Here is a 19,181-nt window from a genome sequence, read left to right as displayed (position 1 = left end):
ATTTTATTGATCTAAAACTTTTTAAAATACTGGTTTTTTTAATTAAATTGAAAAAAAAGTGTTTGTTCTGTCATATTTCCTGTATCTGCTGTGTGATTTTCTCTGAAGGTGGCAAATAATGTGATGGGACTGGAGTCAGCTTAAGGTAGAGAAGCATGGAAAATATTCAGTAGGAAATTAAAACTTAATTAGGGTATTCAAGCATCTTGAATAGCAGTGCAAAGCGAAGCCCCTACTGAACTGTCTTCCTCCCCCAATAATATGACATTACAAAAAATAATGTCTTTACAGCAAATAATGTCTTAGCAGGGAAGTTTCCCCTGAGGTTATAAGATCTGGAAGTAAAAGAATTACACTACTCTCCCTGGTTACAGTAGTGGTCCTGCTATTAAAAATGGCTTTCTGAGGTATGAGCTCATAAGTTCATTAGAAACAGAAACTTAATGTAAGTATTATTTGGCTCTAAAAAGCCAATAGTTAGGGGTACTTCCCCCTCGCCCTTGCAATTTGAGGGAAGTACATATTCAGACTACAATAATTAATGCAGAACACTTACATAGCTCATTGTATTCAAAGTATTCTACAGGAAATTATTACTACCCAAATTAGTTTAAGTGAAGATATCTCTGTTAAGACCTTAGCAACTGTCCACATTTCAACTATATTAATAATTATTAGAATTAGCATAGATCCTGACCCTCATTTATTTGTGTTCAGAAATAAAGCCATGTAAGAGTCTTTCTATAATGAAAATTAAAAGGCCAAGCAATAACATTAATATTCTTCTAAATAATTAATTTTAATGTGTGGAAGTGTGAGCAATAAATGTTTTATTGTAAACCCTGATGTGGTAATTAATCCAAGCGATTAGGACCTAATTGCATGTTCATAGTAAATGTTATATTTGCTGTGAAAGACATTTTGTTGGAATTGTGGTTAGTAGGATAGAGCTGTGAGACGAGTGATACTTGAAAGAAATATTTAACGCACTTTCTCGTAACTTGGTAAGCTAGAAATTGAAAGAAATATGTCCTTTATTAATATGCCAATTATGTTTTCAGCTCTTCTGAGCTTTTTGTTGCACTGTGCACTTAATTCTACACAGTAGTGGTGCATAAACATGAAGGTAAACATAAGGGTATGTAGGCCCTTTAAAATCAGCTAGGAAGTACCTTGGGGAGAGGTGTCCATTTTGTTAATCATTTACACCTTAAATTTGCAAATAATGGAAGTCCTACTATTTCATAAGGCTGGTAATTTTTTGTATGCAAAGAATAAGTCATCCTGTGAAGAGTGTTGGTTTCAGGTGCCCTGGTTGAGCTTTGGAAAGCCCTATCGCACACCAAATGAATTCACATTTCCACTGAAGCTTTGGAGCTGCTCCAGAATTTCACTAATATATTGATGGAGTTTGGACTCCTCTTTTTAAATTCTATTTTATTTGTGTGTGTGGGTTTTTTCCTTCAGCAAAGTTATATTTTTTAAATATACCGTGGGCTTCTCTGGTTCTATATAGAGCTCCGTTTTGCCCGTGGTGAGTCTGCCTTGTTTAAACAGACTCAGTTAAAGGATGAGTTAGCATTTGAATAGTGCTATAAGCTTCAGAAATCTTTTGACTTACCACTTGATCATTTCTTTTTTCCTCTTCATACCTACCATGCTACATATTTCTGATGATACGATCTTTATTAGGGAAATAATATGCTCTTTCTTTGGGGCTCTTGAAATATGTTCTAAAGATGATGGTAATGACTTTGATTAATATTTAATCCCCATGCTGCTATGTTCTTATAAATTACAAGATCTCAAAGGTAGCTGGGGGAGGGAAGAAAGGTTTCTGCAGAAGTGTTTCAATATTAGAGTGCTTAGGGAGAAAGATGCCTATATTTCATTATACCTTGTATCTGCTTTCAGACCTGAATTCAAGTGAAAGTTTTTACCATGACCACATTATTGACAGGAAAGTCTGTAAGATGGACTTACTGTTCAGGGCACTGGACTCATTCTTGTGTTTATGTTACATAACTGTTGCATTCCTCTGCGTCACCTGGGGATCATGACACTGAGGCCACAGGTACAGCAGTGTATATTAGTTATAGAGCAAGAGCCTGGTGAAACTTCTTTTCGTTCTTTTGACACCCAGTCAGTCAGTGGTGATTATCTACTAATACCTGTCATTGTTTCACTCTGAGTGTTTAACTTGTATTCATAAAGCAGACCATTGTGCTGATATAAGCACATTTAATTAAGCAAATACTCCTATTTGTTCTCTTCTTATTCGAGGCTATTTTAATAAGCAAGAAGTGGGCTTGTTTAAAGTATTTACTTAGAGAGCTTTCAAACTGAGGATTAACTGTCTAGAGAATTAGAAATTCTCTATGCATTTGTAGTTACATGGATTCTCTCGATTTACTAATATACTGTAAATATTATGTACACACCAAACTTGAATGAATTCAACATATGGTTGATGTTTACATAATTTATGAGATGCCACATTATATTAATGGAACTAACCATATACAAAAAAGCAATGTTACACTATCATTGAGGGCCTAAATTAACCATACCTTACTCTATGCTTCCTGAAGTGCTTATGTGCCAGGACAAGGATCCTGGGATTGTGCTCAAAATTTTGGCAATTAAGGTTGAAAACCAGTTATCTCATTGTTCCAAACATCATCAGTAGTACTGATGCCGCTTTTTAGATTTCTGGGTAATGTTTAATTAAACAATAAAAAGTATGTCCAAGTCTACTTTTTGGTCTAAACACAACATTATCCTCATATTAATAGGAAAGTTAGACTTAATAAAGTGTTATTTTAAAAGGATGAAAGGTGAAAGGAATGGTTTCTCTCTTTAATCAGCAATTTAACAATTTTTTAAGATGCATGGCTTTCTCAGTAAGGATTAAATTGGTTTTCAATGAAAAAAAAAGTGTGGTAAAGTGGTTCTGGGATACTAGGAGAAATGAAGTGGCTTGCTCTTTATCATAGCTTGCTTGATTTGCAGCTTATATTTTATTGATGGTAATACTCTATACTCTATAATACCTTTCAACACAAAATTTCAGTCATTTCAGTAATGTTAAGTAATTAAACCTCCCACTGGTTCTGCCAATGGAGGTGCATTTGTCATTATAACTATTTTGCAAGTGGGTAAACAGAGGCAAAAGCAGTTGAATTATTAATCGAAGTAATAAAATCTCTGGGCTCCTATCTCCCAGATGATGTTTAGTACTTCCTCCAAAATTTTGTTAAAAATTCAGTATAATTAAATGTATACATCTCACTCCCTGAGCTTAATAAACTCATGTAAAACTATATACTGAATTTGAGAGAGCTTATTTAAGAGGTGTTTTTGCTGTTTCACAAAGGGGCGGACCTAAGGGAGCCTTGTCAAACCAAATCCTTAAGCTCGTATCAGCAAGATAAATTAAGATCTTAACTAACTTTGTACTTTTCAAGGAAATAGGAGAATTTCTTTATTTGGGATGACATTTCTCTAGTCCAAAAGTAGGCCTATTACTGCTCTCTGGCACAGGTGTTACACCTCATTGTTAAAGTTCTCATCTACACATCTCCTAAGTCACACAATTATTTTGTCCTTAAGATGGCTTAGAACAACTCCTAGAGAGTGCCAAATTTAAGCAATAGTTACCAGAATTGGTAAATATTTCCAAACTGATTAAAATAAAAATGAATTGGTAATATATGCATAAAATAATTGTTTTCTTTAGCATGAATGTCAGATATTGAAGGTTTTCTGCTACTGATAGGTACAAATATGGCAATAATGAGAGTTCACTTCAGCAACAAAGAAACTGTTCAAGTCTGAAAGCAATCCTCTCATTCTGACATGTTGGCACCATCATAGAGGAAAATGTCACGGTCAATATAAGCACATTTACTGACAGTTAGGTTTTTTCCTATGTTCCTGAAAACTGTTTGAAACTTGGCTTTTATCGAAAACAGAAACACTGGCCACTCAGAATGATAAAACAATAGTTTATGGCTTAGTCATTTTCCAGTTATAAGGCAATACTTTAATAAAAATAAACAAGGCATACAGGAACAAGCCAAAACAATTACTCAGAGAAATTGTTGCATTCTTGCTGTCCTTGCTTCCTGATTTAAAACAACTGTCTCCAGTAGGAACTGGACAAAAGCAGAGGGTTTTGTTTCATTAAGTAACTGCTTGCTGATCACTGAGATAAGATTAATCACTGAGATAAAATATAGTTCAGAAATGCAATTGATACTGTCTAGGTACTTCCTAAATTCCTAAATTCCCTTTTATAGGAAGAACAGGTACACAGGTTAAAATAACGTTCATGCCTTTCACTAATTTACAGACTGAACATTTCCCATGTGGATAATTACAAAGAGCTTTTGTGCTTTCTAGAGAAAGTAAAATGCTACTTTAAAGCCACAAGCACCTTTATTAGTAAAGGTCATGTTGATTATTTAATTTATAGGGGTGTGTTAATTATTTCTGGAGGGTTTTTTCCCCATACTGTGAGTATTTTATTATCTGTATCATCATGACCATTTTGTCGTAGCTCAGTAAAGAAAATAATCTAACAATAATTTCAAGCAGGAACAGGTTGCAAGTATAAATGCTCAAAACTGAGAGATTTGAGGAGGTAAGGGGTCAATAAATCTGCTAACTTGACAGTCTTGCACATTCCAAGTAATGTGCTCAGATGTTTCAGTGTTAAAGGTAGTTTTTAAATGGCTCCCTGCTCTTTTAAACTCACATAAGTACTAAGACAGATGAAGAGCTTTGCTCTATCATTCCATTCCTTCTGGTTCCTGTTCTGAAGGAAGATGATTTCATTGCCATGTCTCACAGTGGGTGGGACACGGACTGCACCCCATCTGTGCTCAGGCACTTCAGAGGCTGGAATACAAAAGTCTTTCAGACTCTTCTGGTTGTAAGAGCACCTGGAAGCCTTGTGTAAGCTCTCCCGTCTGGAGCCGTTACCTAGTGGCTCATCCTCCAGCTCAGGAACTGCCATGTGTTCAGCCTCACTCTTTCCAAGCCCTGGTGTTTTTGCTAGACTGCAGCAGATGAGACTGATGGCAGAGCAGAGCTGGGGGATGCCTCTTCTGCCCGAGAGTGTGGCTTCAAGCTCTCTTTGCATGCAGAATATAGGAAACTTAACCAGGTCCAAAAGCTCTGACTTGGTTGTGTCTGTCATGTAATGGAGCAAGTTTTTTTGGCACCTCAGCACTCTCACTCTTTCACTGGAACTGCCAGCACACTTGAAGTTAGATGATTTCTGTAGGGCTTTACTGAATCATGGTATTTATCAGGACTGTCACTACGTAACTGTCAAGCTTTCTGTGTGCCTGAAAAATTCCACCCTTTAGATGGATGAGAGTGTGATGTCATCATAACTGCGTTTTTATGTAAATTCTTGCTATAAAATAATTTTGGATTAAATGATGTGTTCCTTTCCTGTTGGCAGAATATAACTTGTCTTAAATGGCAGCAGACTGTTGTATCTGTTTTCCTAAAAGTTAAATATTTTGATTCACACTTATGATTTATTGATTTTTACATTGTTACCAAATGGCATTCCCAAATCAATTCAGAATACCATGGTTCAAAATCCTGTCATTCATATGATAAAGTTGTTTTCATGTAATCCACTCTACAAATGGGAGTGGCAAGGAAAATGGAAGAGCTCAAAAGAAGGAAATGCATTTTAGCAGGTAGTAGGTTTAAAACCAGTCCTAATTTTTATTATGTCTATGTTTTTGAGGCAGTATTGCTTCTTTACTACTAAACACTAATAAATTCCAAATTGCAAGGCTGTTTGTTATCATCCTGCCCTGCATTTGTTTGGAAATACTCAGAAAAAAAAAAAAATCTTGAGCCTGATGGTGCAAATATTCCATGTATGTAATCCAGACAAATATATGAGCACAAATTCAGCATAAGGCAAGGCTTCTCAGCTTGGACAGAACACCTTATACAGAATTGCATTCACCAAAGCCAGAGTTGTGCTGGTTTCATGAGGTCACCTCTTCAACACTCTCTGTTTCTGTGCTGCTGACACTTTTGACACCCTTAATTTGCTGCCTTCACATCTGCTATAGCTGGTGCTGTAAGAGCTTAGTGTAGGTCAGAAGAAACCTTTTGGGTCTGTGTGTGTGATAAAAATGAGAGAGGTGGCTTACAAGACAAATTACTGATGTGTAAACTCACCAAATCCTTCCGGTAATGCTAGTGTCTACAAAAAAAGAAGACATGAATGTAAAAGACTTATAATATAATACAGATATTTTATAAGATATATAAATATCCAATATTCACACTACCTTGGCATATCTTAAAAGGTGCATCAAAGAATTCCTGAATATTGTAGAAGGGAGATTAATATGATATTCTCTGTTGACTTTGTCCTCTGCTGTTGTATGCATCTTATTGAATTTTAAAAACTCTTAAGTTAAAAACAAGTAACTGTATCTCCCATAGCCATGTGTCTGCAGTACATGAATGTATTTTTCTTATTTTTTCCTCTTTGTTTCTTTTTATACCACAAGAAAAATGTGGAGGGGTTTTTTTCCCCACCAGGGGACTATATTTAAATAAAAGGACTGCTTACAGTGCCTAAGAATGGTATTGCTTTGTGCATGTATTCATACAAACATGCACATACATAATTCAGCCTACCATCCTATTTTCCTGCTGTGTATTTTGGTTCAGCCTTGCTCTCTGGCTTGTGGTACAATGGTACCTTCCTCCTGGCATAGAAAAGACACTCATTACATTTTGAATAGCAGAAAATAGTAGTACATCATGAAGCACTAGCATCTGGTACACTCTCTCAGCACATGCCAAAAGGAATGCCGTGTGCTGCTAATCTATCTATCTGATCACCTTTCATGTTTTATAGGTTTTCTTAGTGTACAGTATTCCTGCCTTTCACTTTCTGTGACAGCAGTGCCCAATTGTCACATGTCTTTCTATCATAGACTCATCAAGGCTGGAAGAGACCTCTGAGACCATCGAGCCCAACCATCAACCCAGCACTACCACTGTAACACCTAAACCACATCACCCAGCAGTGGATGCCTCTTAAACCTCTGGGGTGGTGACTCCACCATGTTCCTGGGCAACCTATATGTGTATATATATATATATATGCATATATATATAGATAGATAGATACATAGATAGATACATAGATAGATAGATAGATAGATAGATATATTCCAATGCCTGACCATTGTAACAATGAAAAAAACCCTTCTAATAGCTAATCTGAATCTCCTCCATCTCAGCTCCAGGCCATTTCCTCTTGTCCTCTTTAGACAGAGACCAGTCCCCACTTCACTGTAATCTCATTTCAAGCAGTCATAGAGGGCAGCAAGGTTGCCCTTGGGTCTCCTCTTGAGACAAAACAAACCCAGGTCAGTCACCCATTCCTGTAAGACAAGTTTTCTAGATCCTTCTTGAGCCTTTTTGCCATTTTCTGGACACACTCCAGCGCCTCAATGCCCTTTCTGAAGTGAGGAGCCCAGAGCTGAAAGCAGTACTCAGTGTGGCCTCATCAGTGCCCAGTACAGAGGGACAATCACTGCCACACTATTCTTGCTAAAGGCCAGGGTGCCACTGGCCTTCTTGGGCACACTGCTGGCTCATATTGAGCTGGTTGTCCACCAGCATACCCCTCCTTCACAAAGATAGATACATACACAGTAATTTCATTTTTCTATGCAATGTACATTTTCCAAACTGTTGGAATTTCTGTTTGTTAACTATCCCTTATTTTGATTAGAGGTATTTTCCTCATGGCAGTTTTAAGTACCTTTGGGTTTTGAGTGCAAATAGGACCCCAAAGCTCTCTGTAGCAGTCTAAGGTGTGTAGATGGGTATAGAATATCTTCTGAGGAGCCTCTTAACCTTCTTGTTAGTGGAAATAGCACTTCCTATTGGTGAAATACAAAGTCTTTTATACCAGTGATACAGAATACACTTACTTTCTCACTCAAAGCTAATGTTGGTTGACAGTTAATTGTTATAATAGGTAAGAGTAGTTGGCTTAGGCATTCCTTTGTATACATCTGTCTGGAACAAAAGCAGTGGCAGCTGCAAGAACCTGCAGGCTGAGTTTCTGAGGAAGTCACAGAGCAACTTTGCTCTGAACCCCCGTGAGACATAAGAAAACCTGGGGGTTTTAGGGGAATTCATTCCTGTATGCAGTTGTAGCATGGCACAGTAGGGTGTTCTGTGGCTTCTCTGTTGTAATTTAAGTTTACGAAGCTGGGTTACTGTAACTACACTGGTCATAGCTGCAAGGTATTCCATTAAAAGTAGAGACAAAGTCAATCTAAATATCTAGGAGGGGGGTTGAATTAGGTTTCTTTAAATCTATATCTGTTAAGGTCAAATTTTATTTTCTCCCTACTGAATTCCATTGTGTGGATTGTACTGCTACAATTCTGTTTTGCAAAGAAATACTGTACTTGGAAAAGAGTTGTCATGCACAGAATTCTTAATTTCTAGATGTTTTAATGTCAAACAGGTATTTAAATAAAAATATAAACAAAACCATGGAAGAATTCAATTAAATGGCAGAGGTGCTTTTTAAGAAACCCAGAAGACAGAGCTATAGCCTTTGAGATTTCCTGGCCTTTGCTTTGGAGGATCTAAAAAGCAAACTTTCCTATCTGTATCTCAGCACTTTTATGTTGCCTTTCCAAAGAAAAGGGAGTTGGATGCAGGCCTGAATTAAATCTCGTGGGGATAGTGTTCTGTACCTTAAATTGCAATCAGATGTATTTTACTTCAGATGAAGTTTTCAGCCTAAAATTGGTAAGAGGCCTAATTATTTGACCAGGTTGCTATTTACGTAGGCCACTGTAGAGCACCCTGTCATTTATCCAGATCTGGCAACATGTCACCCTTGAAAGATTTTTGTGTTTAGACCCTTTTTTTTTTTTAAATCCATCTCTCTGTTCATTAAATAAAAAACTAAAAAATAGTAAAGATTGCTATGGAGATGAGAAGTTATATAAACTGTTCATTTTAATTCTTCAGAATGTAAAATTAGCAAAGATTGGATGTTTACAGGCTTCCAGGCCTTCAGGGTACTGAGTAGCTCTACTACATGCACAGGATTCTTGTGCCCTTTGGACTTTGATTGTCAACTAACACATCGTGCCCAGACTTTGAAATCAATCATGTATTTCTTAGACTGGAGAGTGTGGAGTAAGGAAAAATGAATAGATATATTCTCAAAGTAGTCTTTAATCTGTAGACTTACATTATTTTTCCAGTGAGTAGAATGCCTAAAATGATCTGATAACTGAAGTATGCAGGATGAAAATACAGATCTTCTGTGATTCAAAGGCATAGTCATATGGATGAAAAGTGGAAAATAGGACTGTGTCACTATTACATCTTTTGGTGTGTCATGTTGCTGATGTTATATATAGGGCTGAGATGGTGTTTTATTTGTCAGGCCCTCCTCTAAGTTGTTTCTCACTGTGCTTTAGACATTATCTCTGGCCTTAAATTTAGCATTTTCTGCTCATGCTTGATAATTGCTGTTATTCACTGAATTTAGAGAACAGTTAGTAAAATAAGTTCTTGTTTTATAAAAACAAAACCATGTAAATTTTTTTAAATTACTGCAAAATCTAAGCTTTTGTTTAATTAGGAGATTAATGAAATTGTAGGGGATCTTTACGTATCTCCTGGAACACGTGTGCTTGGGGTAACCATCTGCAATGCTAAATTCAAAATGGCAGCCTTGTTCTTCATAGGATTGAAATCACAATTTAGTAGACAAGTAGTGATTTGTGGAAGTTGGTACTTAAATGCTGGTGTTCTGAGTAAAGAAAAGTACTTTTGGAAGAAGGGGGCAGATAAAATACCTGTGTGGAAACATGAAAGCCTCTAGGCTTTTTTTCTGCAAAACAGTAACAAGTGCTACAAGGTCAGCATTTTCAAGGCCTTTATTGTAGACAAATTTCATTAGTCCCCTAGCTGTGTATAGAACCATCAGACTGGTTCTATATCATCACTTTGGAATTAAGCAGCACAGTCTGATTCACTCTAGTACTATAAAAGGGCATTTAGAATTATAATGCATCACATTTGAAGATATGAACATTAGTCTTAGCTGCCATGGGAAAGTGTAGTCCATGGAATGCAGAGGTAAGGAGTTACATTTCATTTTGAAAGGCTGTGGTTACAGGCATATGCAGATTATTTGTCACCTCTTTGGTACCTTAATGGAAAGGCTATATTTCCCAGAAGTTTTTTATCTGTGCACGTGTATGATAAATGTGGGTTGGGAGAGACTTTACAGAAATAGCATGCTTCATGTGGTACCTAATATAAAATTAGTAACATACATTGATTTGTTTTGATGCTTGCAGGGATTCTTCCTGACAGTGTCACCAGAAGCAGTATTAAAAGTGGCTGCTCAGGCTTCTGCCAACAACAAGATATTCAGCTTGAATCTTTCTGCACCATTTATAAGCCAGTTCTACAAAGAGCCGATGATGAAGGTCATGCCTTACGTGGATGTTCTTTTTGGAAATGAAGCGGTGAGTCTTAAGAGAGTAATGGAAGTATTTGTATGTCTTACACTTATGTGTTTGTGTCTCAGAGCCTGCTTCCCCAGAACATAGCCTCTAGCTGAGCCAGAGGAGGTTCAGGTTGGATATCAGGAAGAATTTCTTGACTGAAAGGGTTGTCAAGCTTTGGAACGATCTGCTCAGGGAGGTGGTGGAGTCACCATCCCTGGAGGTGTTCAAGAAAAGACTGGACATGGCACTTAGTGCTGCAGATCTAGTTGATGGTCAGTCAAAGGTTAGACTTGATGATCTTGAAGGTCTTTTCCAACCTTGATGATTCTGTGATTCGTGGTCCTCCTTTTTTTATAGAGCCATTCTTTCCATGTGAGGTGTCACTAGAAAGTTAAATCTATGGTCACTGCACTGGGATATTTCAGTAGATACCTGTTAGAGGTTTACAACTCGCTCATTCTAGCCGGAAATATCATGTGCATAATGTCCTCACCTTGAAGTTAACTCTGCTGGAGGAAAACATAAGAAAGGGCTACCACTGAGCTTCTGTAACTTGTTTCCTTACCCATAGTGCTGCTATTAATAGCATTTTCTGTGAAGATGATGACTCTTCGGGAGATGTGGAAGGAGAAAAGTAAGGAATAGAGAGATAGTTTGAAAGGTTCTCATTGATTCTATGGTAGATGGACTGGCAGTCCATCAAAGGAAGGCTTAACTTTGCTGTGTAAGTTGGCAAATAGATTGCGTAAAATTCTGCCTGGAATTCCATGTTAATAGACCAAATTTATTCAGATTTCCCTCATCATTTTTGATTTTTCTTCACTTTAGAAAGTGTTCTTAAATATTTATTAGTTTTCTCAGCAGGAAAAGGTTGAAAAAAGCCTTGAAATGTGTGACACACCTAAATGAAAGTTGGGTTCATCACTCAAGATTACTACATGAGTACAGGAAAACAATGGAAAAGCAACTTAGTCCTCTCAGTGGTTATTCCTGATAGTGACACAGGCACCAACACAAGTCAATTTTTAAACTATTGTCCACATATCCACATAAGGGGCTAGCATAGTTATAGATATAGGACTTAAAAAAATAAAAAAATACTTATATTTAAAACAAAGAAAATTGCAGTGTTTTTAAATGCAGTGGACTAAGGGAAATCTTTTAAACTAAAGCTAGCTACACAGAAAAAGTTTTTTCCAGACATGTTCTTGCTATTTCCAACTCTTACCTTTGTACATCTTTCTTGATACAGGCCTCACAAAGATGGTATTGATTACTTTTATTTAATAGCAGTATAATCTTGACACAATCCTGTCAGATTTCACAGATTAATACCAAGTCTAGATAATTTTGGAGTGGAAGAGCTTCATAGAAACTTCTGGGATTAAAACTTGGGGGTCTTTTATGTAAATATTTCTCCGCTGACCTGTTAGGATAATTCAGATCATAGTGGTTCATTAGGTGTTATTTTTCACAGGTTGTTACTTTTTGTGTATTTGTGTATTTTGTAAGCAATAGCCCATCATACAGGTGACACTCCCATTTCAGAAACTTTATTCAGACTAAGTTAATTTCCTCTGTCATTTCAGTTTGTTATGGTATTATTCACCTGCTGACAAAAATATTGTGTAGAACTGTTGTGTTTATTAAAGTTGAGAGACTCACTGCATTTTCTGTATATAATTTCTGAAGCATTTTGGTGTCTTTTGGGATAAAAGATACTTTTTAAACTTCAGTGATCATCCTTAAGCTTGGCAGTACAATATATGTAAATACTTCAGAGTACCAGCCTCTTTGTTACTTACACTAATCATGAAACCCTGGTTGTTTTTTAGTCTCAGCTTCCTGCTGGCTTTTGCTGCTTTGGAGTTGTTGAAATGTGGATTGCAGTGGTTCATTGTCTTGCCCTTCTGTGTGACTTGAAACCATGCTCTTGGCATGATGTACTTCTAGTTTTGAGTAGCTTCTGTGTCTTCTCGTTGTCAGTATTTCTGCTCTCTGCATATGGTTTTTGATAAAGAGCAGTTGCAAAACTCAAAGCTCAGTCTGACATGTTCCGCCTTCTGGTAGCTTCCGCCCTTGGTTTTGGTGCTTTTTCTTTCCTCCCATATGAATTTCAGCTACAGGCACATTGAGGATTTTTTTTGTGTTTGTGTATATCTTGATGGGCCACAAACCCCTTCAGCTGGCCAACACCAAATTTTTGTCCATTTGGTGTGATTTCCTTTTGTTTTGTTCTACATTTTCCATCAGTGTAAATGCATAAGTTAACAAATAAGCAAGGCATACCAAGCTGTGTGATTGTTTCTTCATTAGTACAAACAGTACTCTTAGACACAATTTTATTCTTCCCTATATTTATCTTCACATTATAGTCCAATAAAATTCTATTGTTAAGCACCGAGCTGTTTATTTTTTGAGTAATACAAAAACATCCAAGTGCAGCAAAATTCCAAATTGCTGCCATTCCTAAACTAAAAACAATTGGCAAAGTGATTTTAAATAACATCTTCTACTTAAAAATTTACATCTGAATGGAGATTGGTTATTTGAAGTTTCAGCCAGATGGTAATTAAAATGGGCAAGTTATAAACCTCTCAGAATAAATATTCTAGTTTTGAATGTAAATGCCAGCATACCCTTAACTCTAGTTTAGACACTGAATGCTGTGGTAACAGCTCAGTATATGTATCTATTTCAGCATTAACTCAGTGACCGCTGGTGTTTTGCTAATTTATTTAAATCTCATTTATAACCTATCTAAACATCTTGTCTTGAATTTTTTGTATTTATTAACGGTTCTTCATATAAAAAATTTAGTACAGAACATTCAGAAAAGGAGTAATTATATGGTCATTGCAGCTAACCAAGTAGGGCCATTCTGCAGTCATTGTCTAGCAATACATGACTGAAGAACTTGATTATTGTCATTGCTTTTAATTTTTATTAAATTAAGTTTTTTTTAATAGTGTCATTTTGCAAATGGTTCTTAGCAGTAATACCTTCCAAGCTACCATAATCACTGGATAATTAACCTGCCAGGATTAAGCACACTCTACTTTGCCTCAGGATGCTTAACTCTCAAATAAGGTCAATTATCTCCTGATGAAAACTGCTTTGTCACAAGTTGCTGCTTAATTTGGCTGTAAAAGCTCACCTTAGAATACGTATTTTACAACTCAGAGTAACTTTCAGTAACAGAATAATCGAGAGTGAAAGCTTTGAAAGCAACATCTTTACACAGAGTTGTAGATAGTTTCCTACAGAGCAATTATTCTGGGCAAGTAAAGGAGAGTAGATTTGTATGTAATACTTTCCATTCCTGGTTAGGGCTAAATGTTGATGTATATGAAATACTTGACCCATCAAAGTCATAATGGACACAGGAATCTGAATTCGATTTCCAGTCTCCCCAAAAGATGTGAGTTACAATGACATCTCCTCAGGGAAGGAGCTACCTTGGGGGAATGGTCTGTGCATTTTTGCATGTGCACCAGGTAGCAGTTTCTTTGGGATGCAAGGGACACTGCAAGGCTCTCACGTGATTGAGCTTCACGTCTGGCACCAGTTCATGACTCAAAGAAATATTTGTTGATATTGATGTGGTAAAGATCTTCCGGGTTCTCTTGCTATGTGTAGGCAGGGCATCACTGAAAAAGTTTAGAATTTAGAAACTTTGGAGTTATAGACATGTTGAGCTTAACATCTACTGCTTTACAACAAAAACAATAAGCCAGTGATAAAACTTATGATATTCGGTGTACAGCAACCATTAGAGGTTGGGAGGTTATGTAGAAGAGAAATTATGAACTTTTTTTGAAGTACAAAATAATAAAGAAAGCTAAGATAAGAATTATTCTTAAAAAATGGATCCTTTTCCTCTCTACTGTAAAGATCTGATACTTTTAAATACCCAGTGTCTGAACAAAGTAATTACAGGATTATAAGCTGAAATTTTGCAAAGACAGAGCATCTGTGAGCCAGTTGGGAAATTGCTGCTGGTGTGACAGCAAATGTGCTGAAAAGAAAGCAGGTTGTGTACAAGACTTGTACATTTTAAGAAGCAATGACAATTGCTTTAGTGATGGTTCCAGAGTTAGAAATCTGGAGCTTTAAAGAGATGAATGCCTTGTAGTGGAATAAGATATCAAATGGGTCTTGTCATCATTTCCTCTTCACAATTATACTGGAATGGTAGATTGTGCCTCCTTAATTTAAAATATTTTCAAATGAGGTGTCAAATACTAACAGAAAGATCCCTACAAATGTAGGTGGTTTGGACAACAAACTTTAATCCCCTTTGTAAGCCCTTATAATAGCAAGTCTATTCAATGACATGGAAAATTCTCTTCATTGGCAATGAAAAACAGTAAATATAAAACTGAGGGTTTGGTGGCATTTTGGTGAGATTAACATGCTCCTTATTTTGAACTTGCAGGCAGCCTGTAGTTTTGTGCTTATTTTAACTGAGGGGGGGAATGGAAATACTGGTAAGTTTTCTGGCATAAACTGTGTTCAGCACACTAGGATTTACACCTAAATGGCAGTTTCCAAACAAATTTGTCTATTCTCTTGCTGTAAACTGTCACTCCCCATAATTTGATATATTACACTATGATATGACACTGAGAACAACCTTCAGTTACACCTGCAAATTTCCTCTGCTGCATTATCACCTGGGATCAGATTGATACCTGCAGGCTTAGGAACCTCCCCACAGCCCAGAAGAATCTTGAATGAGATATAATCACTTTTGTAAGATAAATGAGCCTCATGGTGATTCTCTTCAAACTAGTGTGCATTCATAATGGCATAACTGAATTGATTTGAATGTACACAATGCAATTCCTACTGTTTCTAGACCTAACAGATAGCTTTCCACAACCACGAGTGTCCTTTCACAGTGGTGAGTTGTCCGATTCTGAGGAAATAGTTAAGTAGGGGTCAGGAGAAAATCGGGTGGCAGATGTAATTTGGTGTGTGGAAGAAGGGAAATACAGTTTGACTTTCAATAAATAATGAAAGGGAGACCAGCGTTTCAGTCTGTTCTTCAGTTATCAGATGGGACTAAGAAGTGAGGAGCATAGCAAAGGGTGGCTGTTCATGCCATAAATACCACTAAGCTGATGTTTCTATCTGAAGTATTTTCAAGTAAGCATTTAGAATTATTTTTGAATGTTGGAAATGATTATTGAAAGGCAAATAATAGATGGTATTTGTAAGTGAGTATCATGAAGAGGTTGATTTTAGTACTGCTAACTTGCATGTATGTTATGTAAAGAGCCCTTAAGAAACATTTTCTTTTTATCTTACTGGACCTCATCTGCATGGAGAGGTTATTTTCAGTCACTGGTTGTTGGCAAGCTGTCATCCTTGAGAGTTCAGCCTTTACCTTCTACATCTCTGTTCACTTGGAATTAAATTTTCAGAAACATTAATCATCTTAAATGACATTAAGTTGGGTGTTAGTGTTTTGCATTTCAGTTTATATACTGGTATTTTCTTTTTCATTGTTCTTTCAGTTCTCAAAAACTTGCCCCACAGGTGAGGGTAATTATCTTTAGTTCCTGGGCTGGGTGAGAGACTGAGGTTTGCACAGTTCCCTACAGGGAGTCTGTGGTTCAGTTAAAAATCATAGTCAGATATTCTGACCCAGTTTATTAAATACACATGGGAAAAAATTTTGTAAGGAGACATCTCATCTTCCCTTCTATTTAAACAGGTAGGGATTTTTAAGGTCATCTGCTGCTGGTGTTTGCTTTTCTAAACTGCAGTAAACAGATAGTCTTTTTTTTTTTATAAATCCTACATTTAAGATTTCTGCAAAATCTTTGGAGGGAGCCTGGGAATTAAAAACTCTTAATTCTGAATGGAGGAAAAATAAATACTATTTTTCTTTGATGTCTTTGTAGAATTTGGATGCCTATTTCCTGCAGTAGGTGTTGTGTTTTCAATTATAGGACAGCTATGGTGTTGTAACATTGCTCCTTAATTCCCAGAATTAACTTCCTCAGTAGTGGAATATCTAATAAACTGTGGCCATCTGAAAAAAGAGAGGGTCTCTAGCACAAGGGAGGTTGATAATGTCAATGGTGTGTTGTAAAGATGTGCTGTGGGAAGGATGCTGAAACAGCCCAAGGCTATTTCAGCTGCAGACACTGAATCTGCTGCTTTTTCTCTCCTCTCTTTTTTTTTTTTTTCCTTTTTTTCCCTCCCATGTGAACTGCAGTGGCTCTCTAAGATAAAATGCTTTTAAATCATTTCCCAACCTTGCAGCCGTTTTTGATAAAAGCCCTGTTATCTGAAATTATATGAATCACTGTGGAGTTAACCATACCTTTTACAACAACATGTTTTGTTGTGATTCATTCTGTCTCAATTAATCATCTTATTTATCTACATTGTCTCAGCTGCTGCACTGAAATTCATAAGTAATAAGAAAGTAATTATTTTAGTATAGTTTACCTAGTACATTACGAACGAAAGGAAAGTTGAGAGCCAAGTATTTAAATTTTTATTTAGTGCTGCTTTCAGCTAATGTCTAGCTATTTAAGCAGTTTAGGAACCCTATCTCAAAAAATGTCTTTCTTACTTCCTGTTACAGGAAACAAGCAGGTATTTAGAAGCAAAGCTTATACTTTCCAACAGACTTCACTTCTTAAAACTAAAAATATTTTCTGGTAGTCTCTCAGAATGCTTAGGGATATTTATTCTTCCTTATGCTATGCAGTGTTGAGAGACTTTTAAGACTGTGAATACTGGATAACACACAGCACAAGACAGAACATGTCCTATGAGAGAGGAAGGCAGATTCCACTGTATTTCAGCAGCTTGTGTTTTGCTGACAATGATTGATAACCCTTTTCACTTTGTAGCACTTCCCAGAGCATCTCGTAACACTTCATACACATTAAAGCTCAGAATAAACCAATAAGGTGGGTGTGTAGTCTTGACTGTTTTACAGGTGGACAATTGAAAGGTTATTTGCCCAAGGTCATACAGCAAGAGCAGAGCCAGGAACAAGCAAAATTGAATTTTAACTTTTTTCTTCAGTTAAGTGTCCTGAAATGTGTTCGGCTGCTGAATACATTTTGGACAAAACTCACATGTCTGGAGGAAAAGACCTGCAGAATCTGGCTTTCAATTTTCAGTGTAATATTAGCATATGTTTCTGAAAGTCTTTTAAAGGTAAACTACATATGCCTTTTAATACTCAGATCACTAGGTCAAAAATGTATAATATTTAATATATAATTTAAGAACTGCAAAAATAAGAGTATGAGTAAAATTGGGTTATGCAGTTGATACAAACAAGAAGAACAGAAGCTTAAATGTTCACAAAACTTCATTAAATCAGTGTAAATTCTGAACTTTTCAGTTTCACAGAGATATTTGCAGATAGCAATGTAGGTGAAAAATATGTTACAATAAAGCTTTGTTTTCCAATCCAGCTAAGGTTAATTCAATGCTTGCACATTTCAAGCCCTATTTGGGGCAGATGTAGCCGGTTTCTGATTCAGAGTATTGTTAGATTATGCTAAAGCCTCTTATGCCAATATGTGCTGGAGATTCTCCCGCTGTTACAGATAGTCCTTGCAGTGGATTATAAGGCTGCAGTGCCATGTTATCCCCATAGAGATAGCATCTAAGTGTGAGCTGATGCAGACCTCTCTCACCTGCCCTTATCATGTGATGTCATCTGCCCCCTTTACTCAGATTTAGCAATCTTACATCCAGAGCAAGTGAGTTCTGTGGTCCAGGCCACTGTTAATCACTGAGCTGGTCCAGCTTTCTCAGACAACACAATCACTAGATCTGATTAGATGAGAGGGTAATGCATGGTGGTACAAAGGACTTTGAAAGAGAAAGCCTGATAACCTCTCTGTTTCATCAGATACTAGCAGCCAATGCTGTTAGGGTCTCCCAGGCAATACTGCAAAGAAACAGTCATTGACTGACTTAAATGTTATTATGCATGGGTAAGTTGTATATTATCTGTAAATGTTCTTGGACAGAGGTTTTCATATAAAAGAGACAGTTTTTACCTAAAGAGTATGTATTGATGCTCCTGTGCTTATAAATTTGTGTCTGAACAAAGGGTTCTTGAAAGAGGAGAAAAGAGAAGGATAGTTAAGGAGACAGTAGTAGATCCATGCTGATATTCAGAATCTTGAAAACATGGTTTGGGGGTTTTGGAATAGAATTGGCAATATCTTTATTATGTTAACCTATTTTTCTGTACTATTGTGTAGCACTATTTTTTCAAAACTGCAGTTTCAGCCTTGTTCTTTCTCTCATGTTATCTTTCTCTGTCAACACCTTCCTTCACTGTTTATATAGCTCATATAATATTTTTATTCCCTCAAGAGAGTTTCACATCTCATTACAAATCTATTAGCTAGTTTCATTTCTCTGGCTTGCTTTAACAAAGAAGAGCAAAATTAGGTATTTGAACCTTCTCTTCTTTCCAATTAGCTATATAATCTTCTGTTACTGGGATTCCTGCTGTACGTTTTATAAGAACAAATTTAACCCACTGATGTAAGACTATTGAAAAGTTGCTATGTATAAGTAAATTAATACAAAGAGACTTCTTGCTTCACACACTGACATGTGCATTGGGGGTAT

The 19,181-nt window shown here is 36.6% G+C and overlaps 1 protein-coding gene across 2 annotated transcripts in view; it reads left to right on the top strand.

The window, feature by feature from the left end:
* ADK (adenosine kinase) overlaps positions 1–19,181 on the top strand; it is a 273,021-nt gene that overhangs the window by 183,107 nt on the left and 70,733 nt on the right. For both annotated transcript variants that reach the window (XM_005520516.2, XM_014250563.2), the window contains exon 7: positions 10,401–10,571. In XM_005520516.2, the coding sequence (XP_005520573.1) occupies positions 10,401–10,571 (171 nt within the window). The remainder of the gene's footprint in view (positions 1–10,400; positions 10,572–19,181) is intronic.

Source organism: Pseudopodoces humilis, chromosome 9, assembly GCF_049639895.1.
Source record: "Pseudopodoces humilis isolate 2021_Gansu_Grassland_sample_001 chromosome 9, ASM4963989v1, whole genome shotgun sequence".
Classification (NCBI taxonomy): domain Eukaryota; kingdom Metazoa; phylum Chordata; class Aves; order Passeriformes; family Paridae; genus Pseudopodoces; species Pseudopodoces humilis.
The sequence above is the reverse complement of the archived record's forward strand: the minus strand, read 5'-3'. Positions and strand labels throughout refer to the sequence as shown.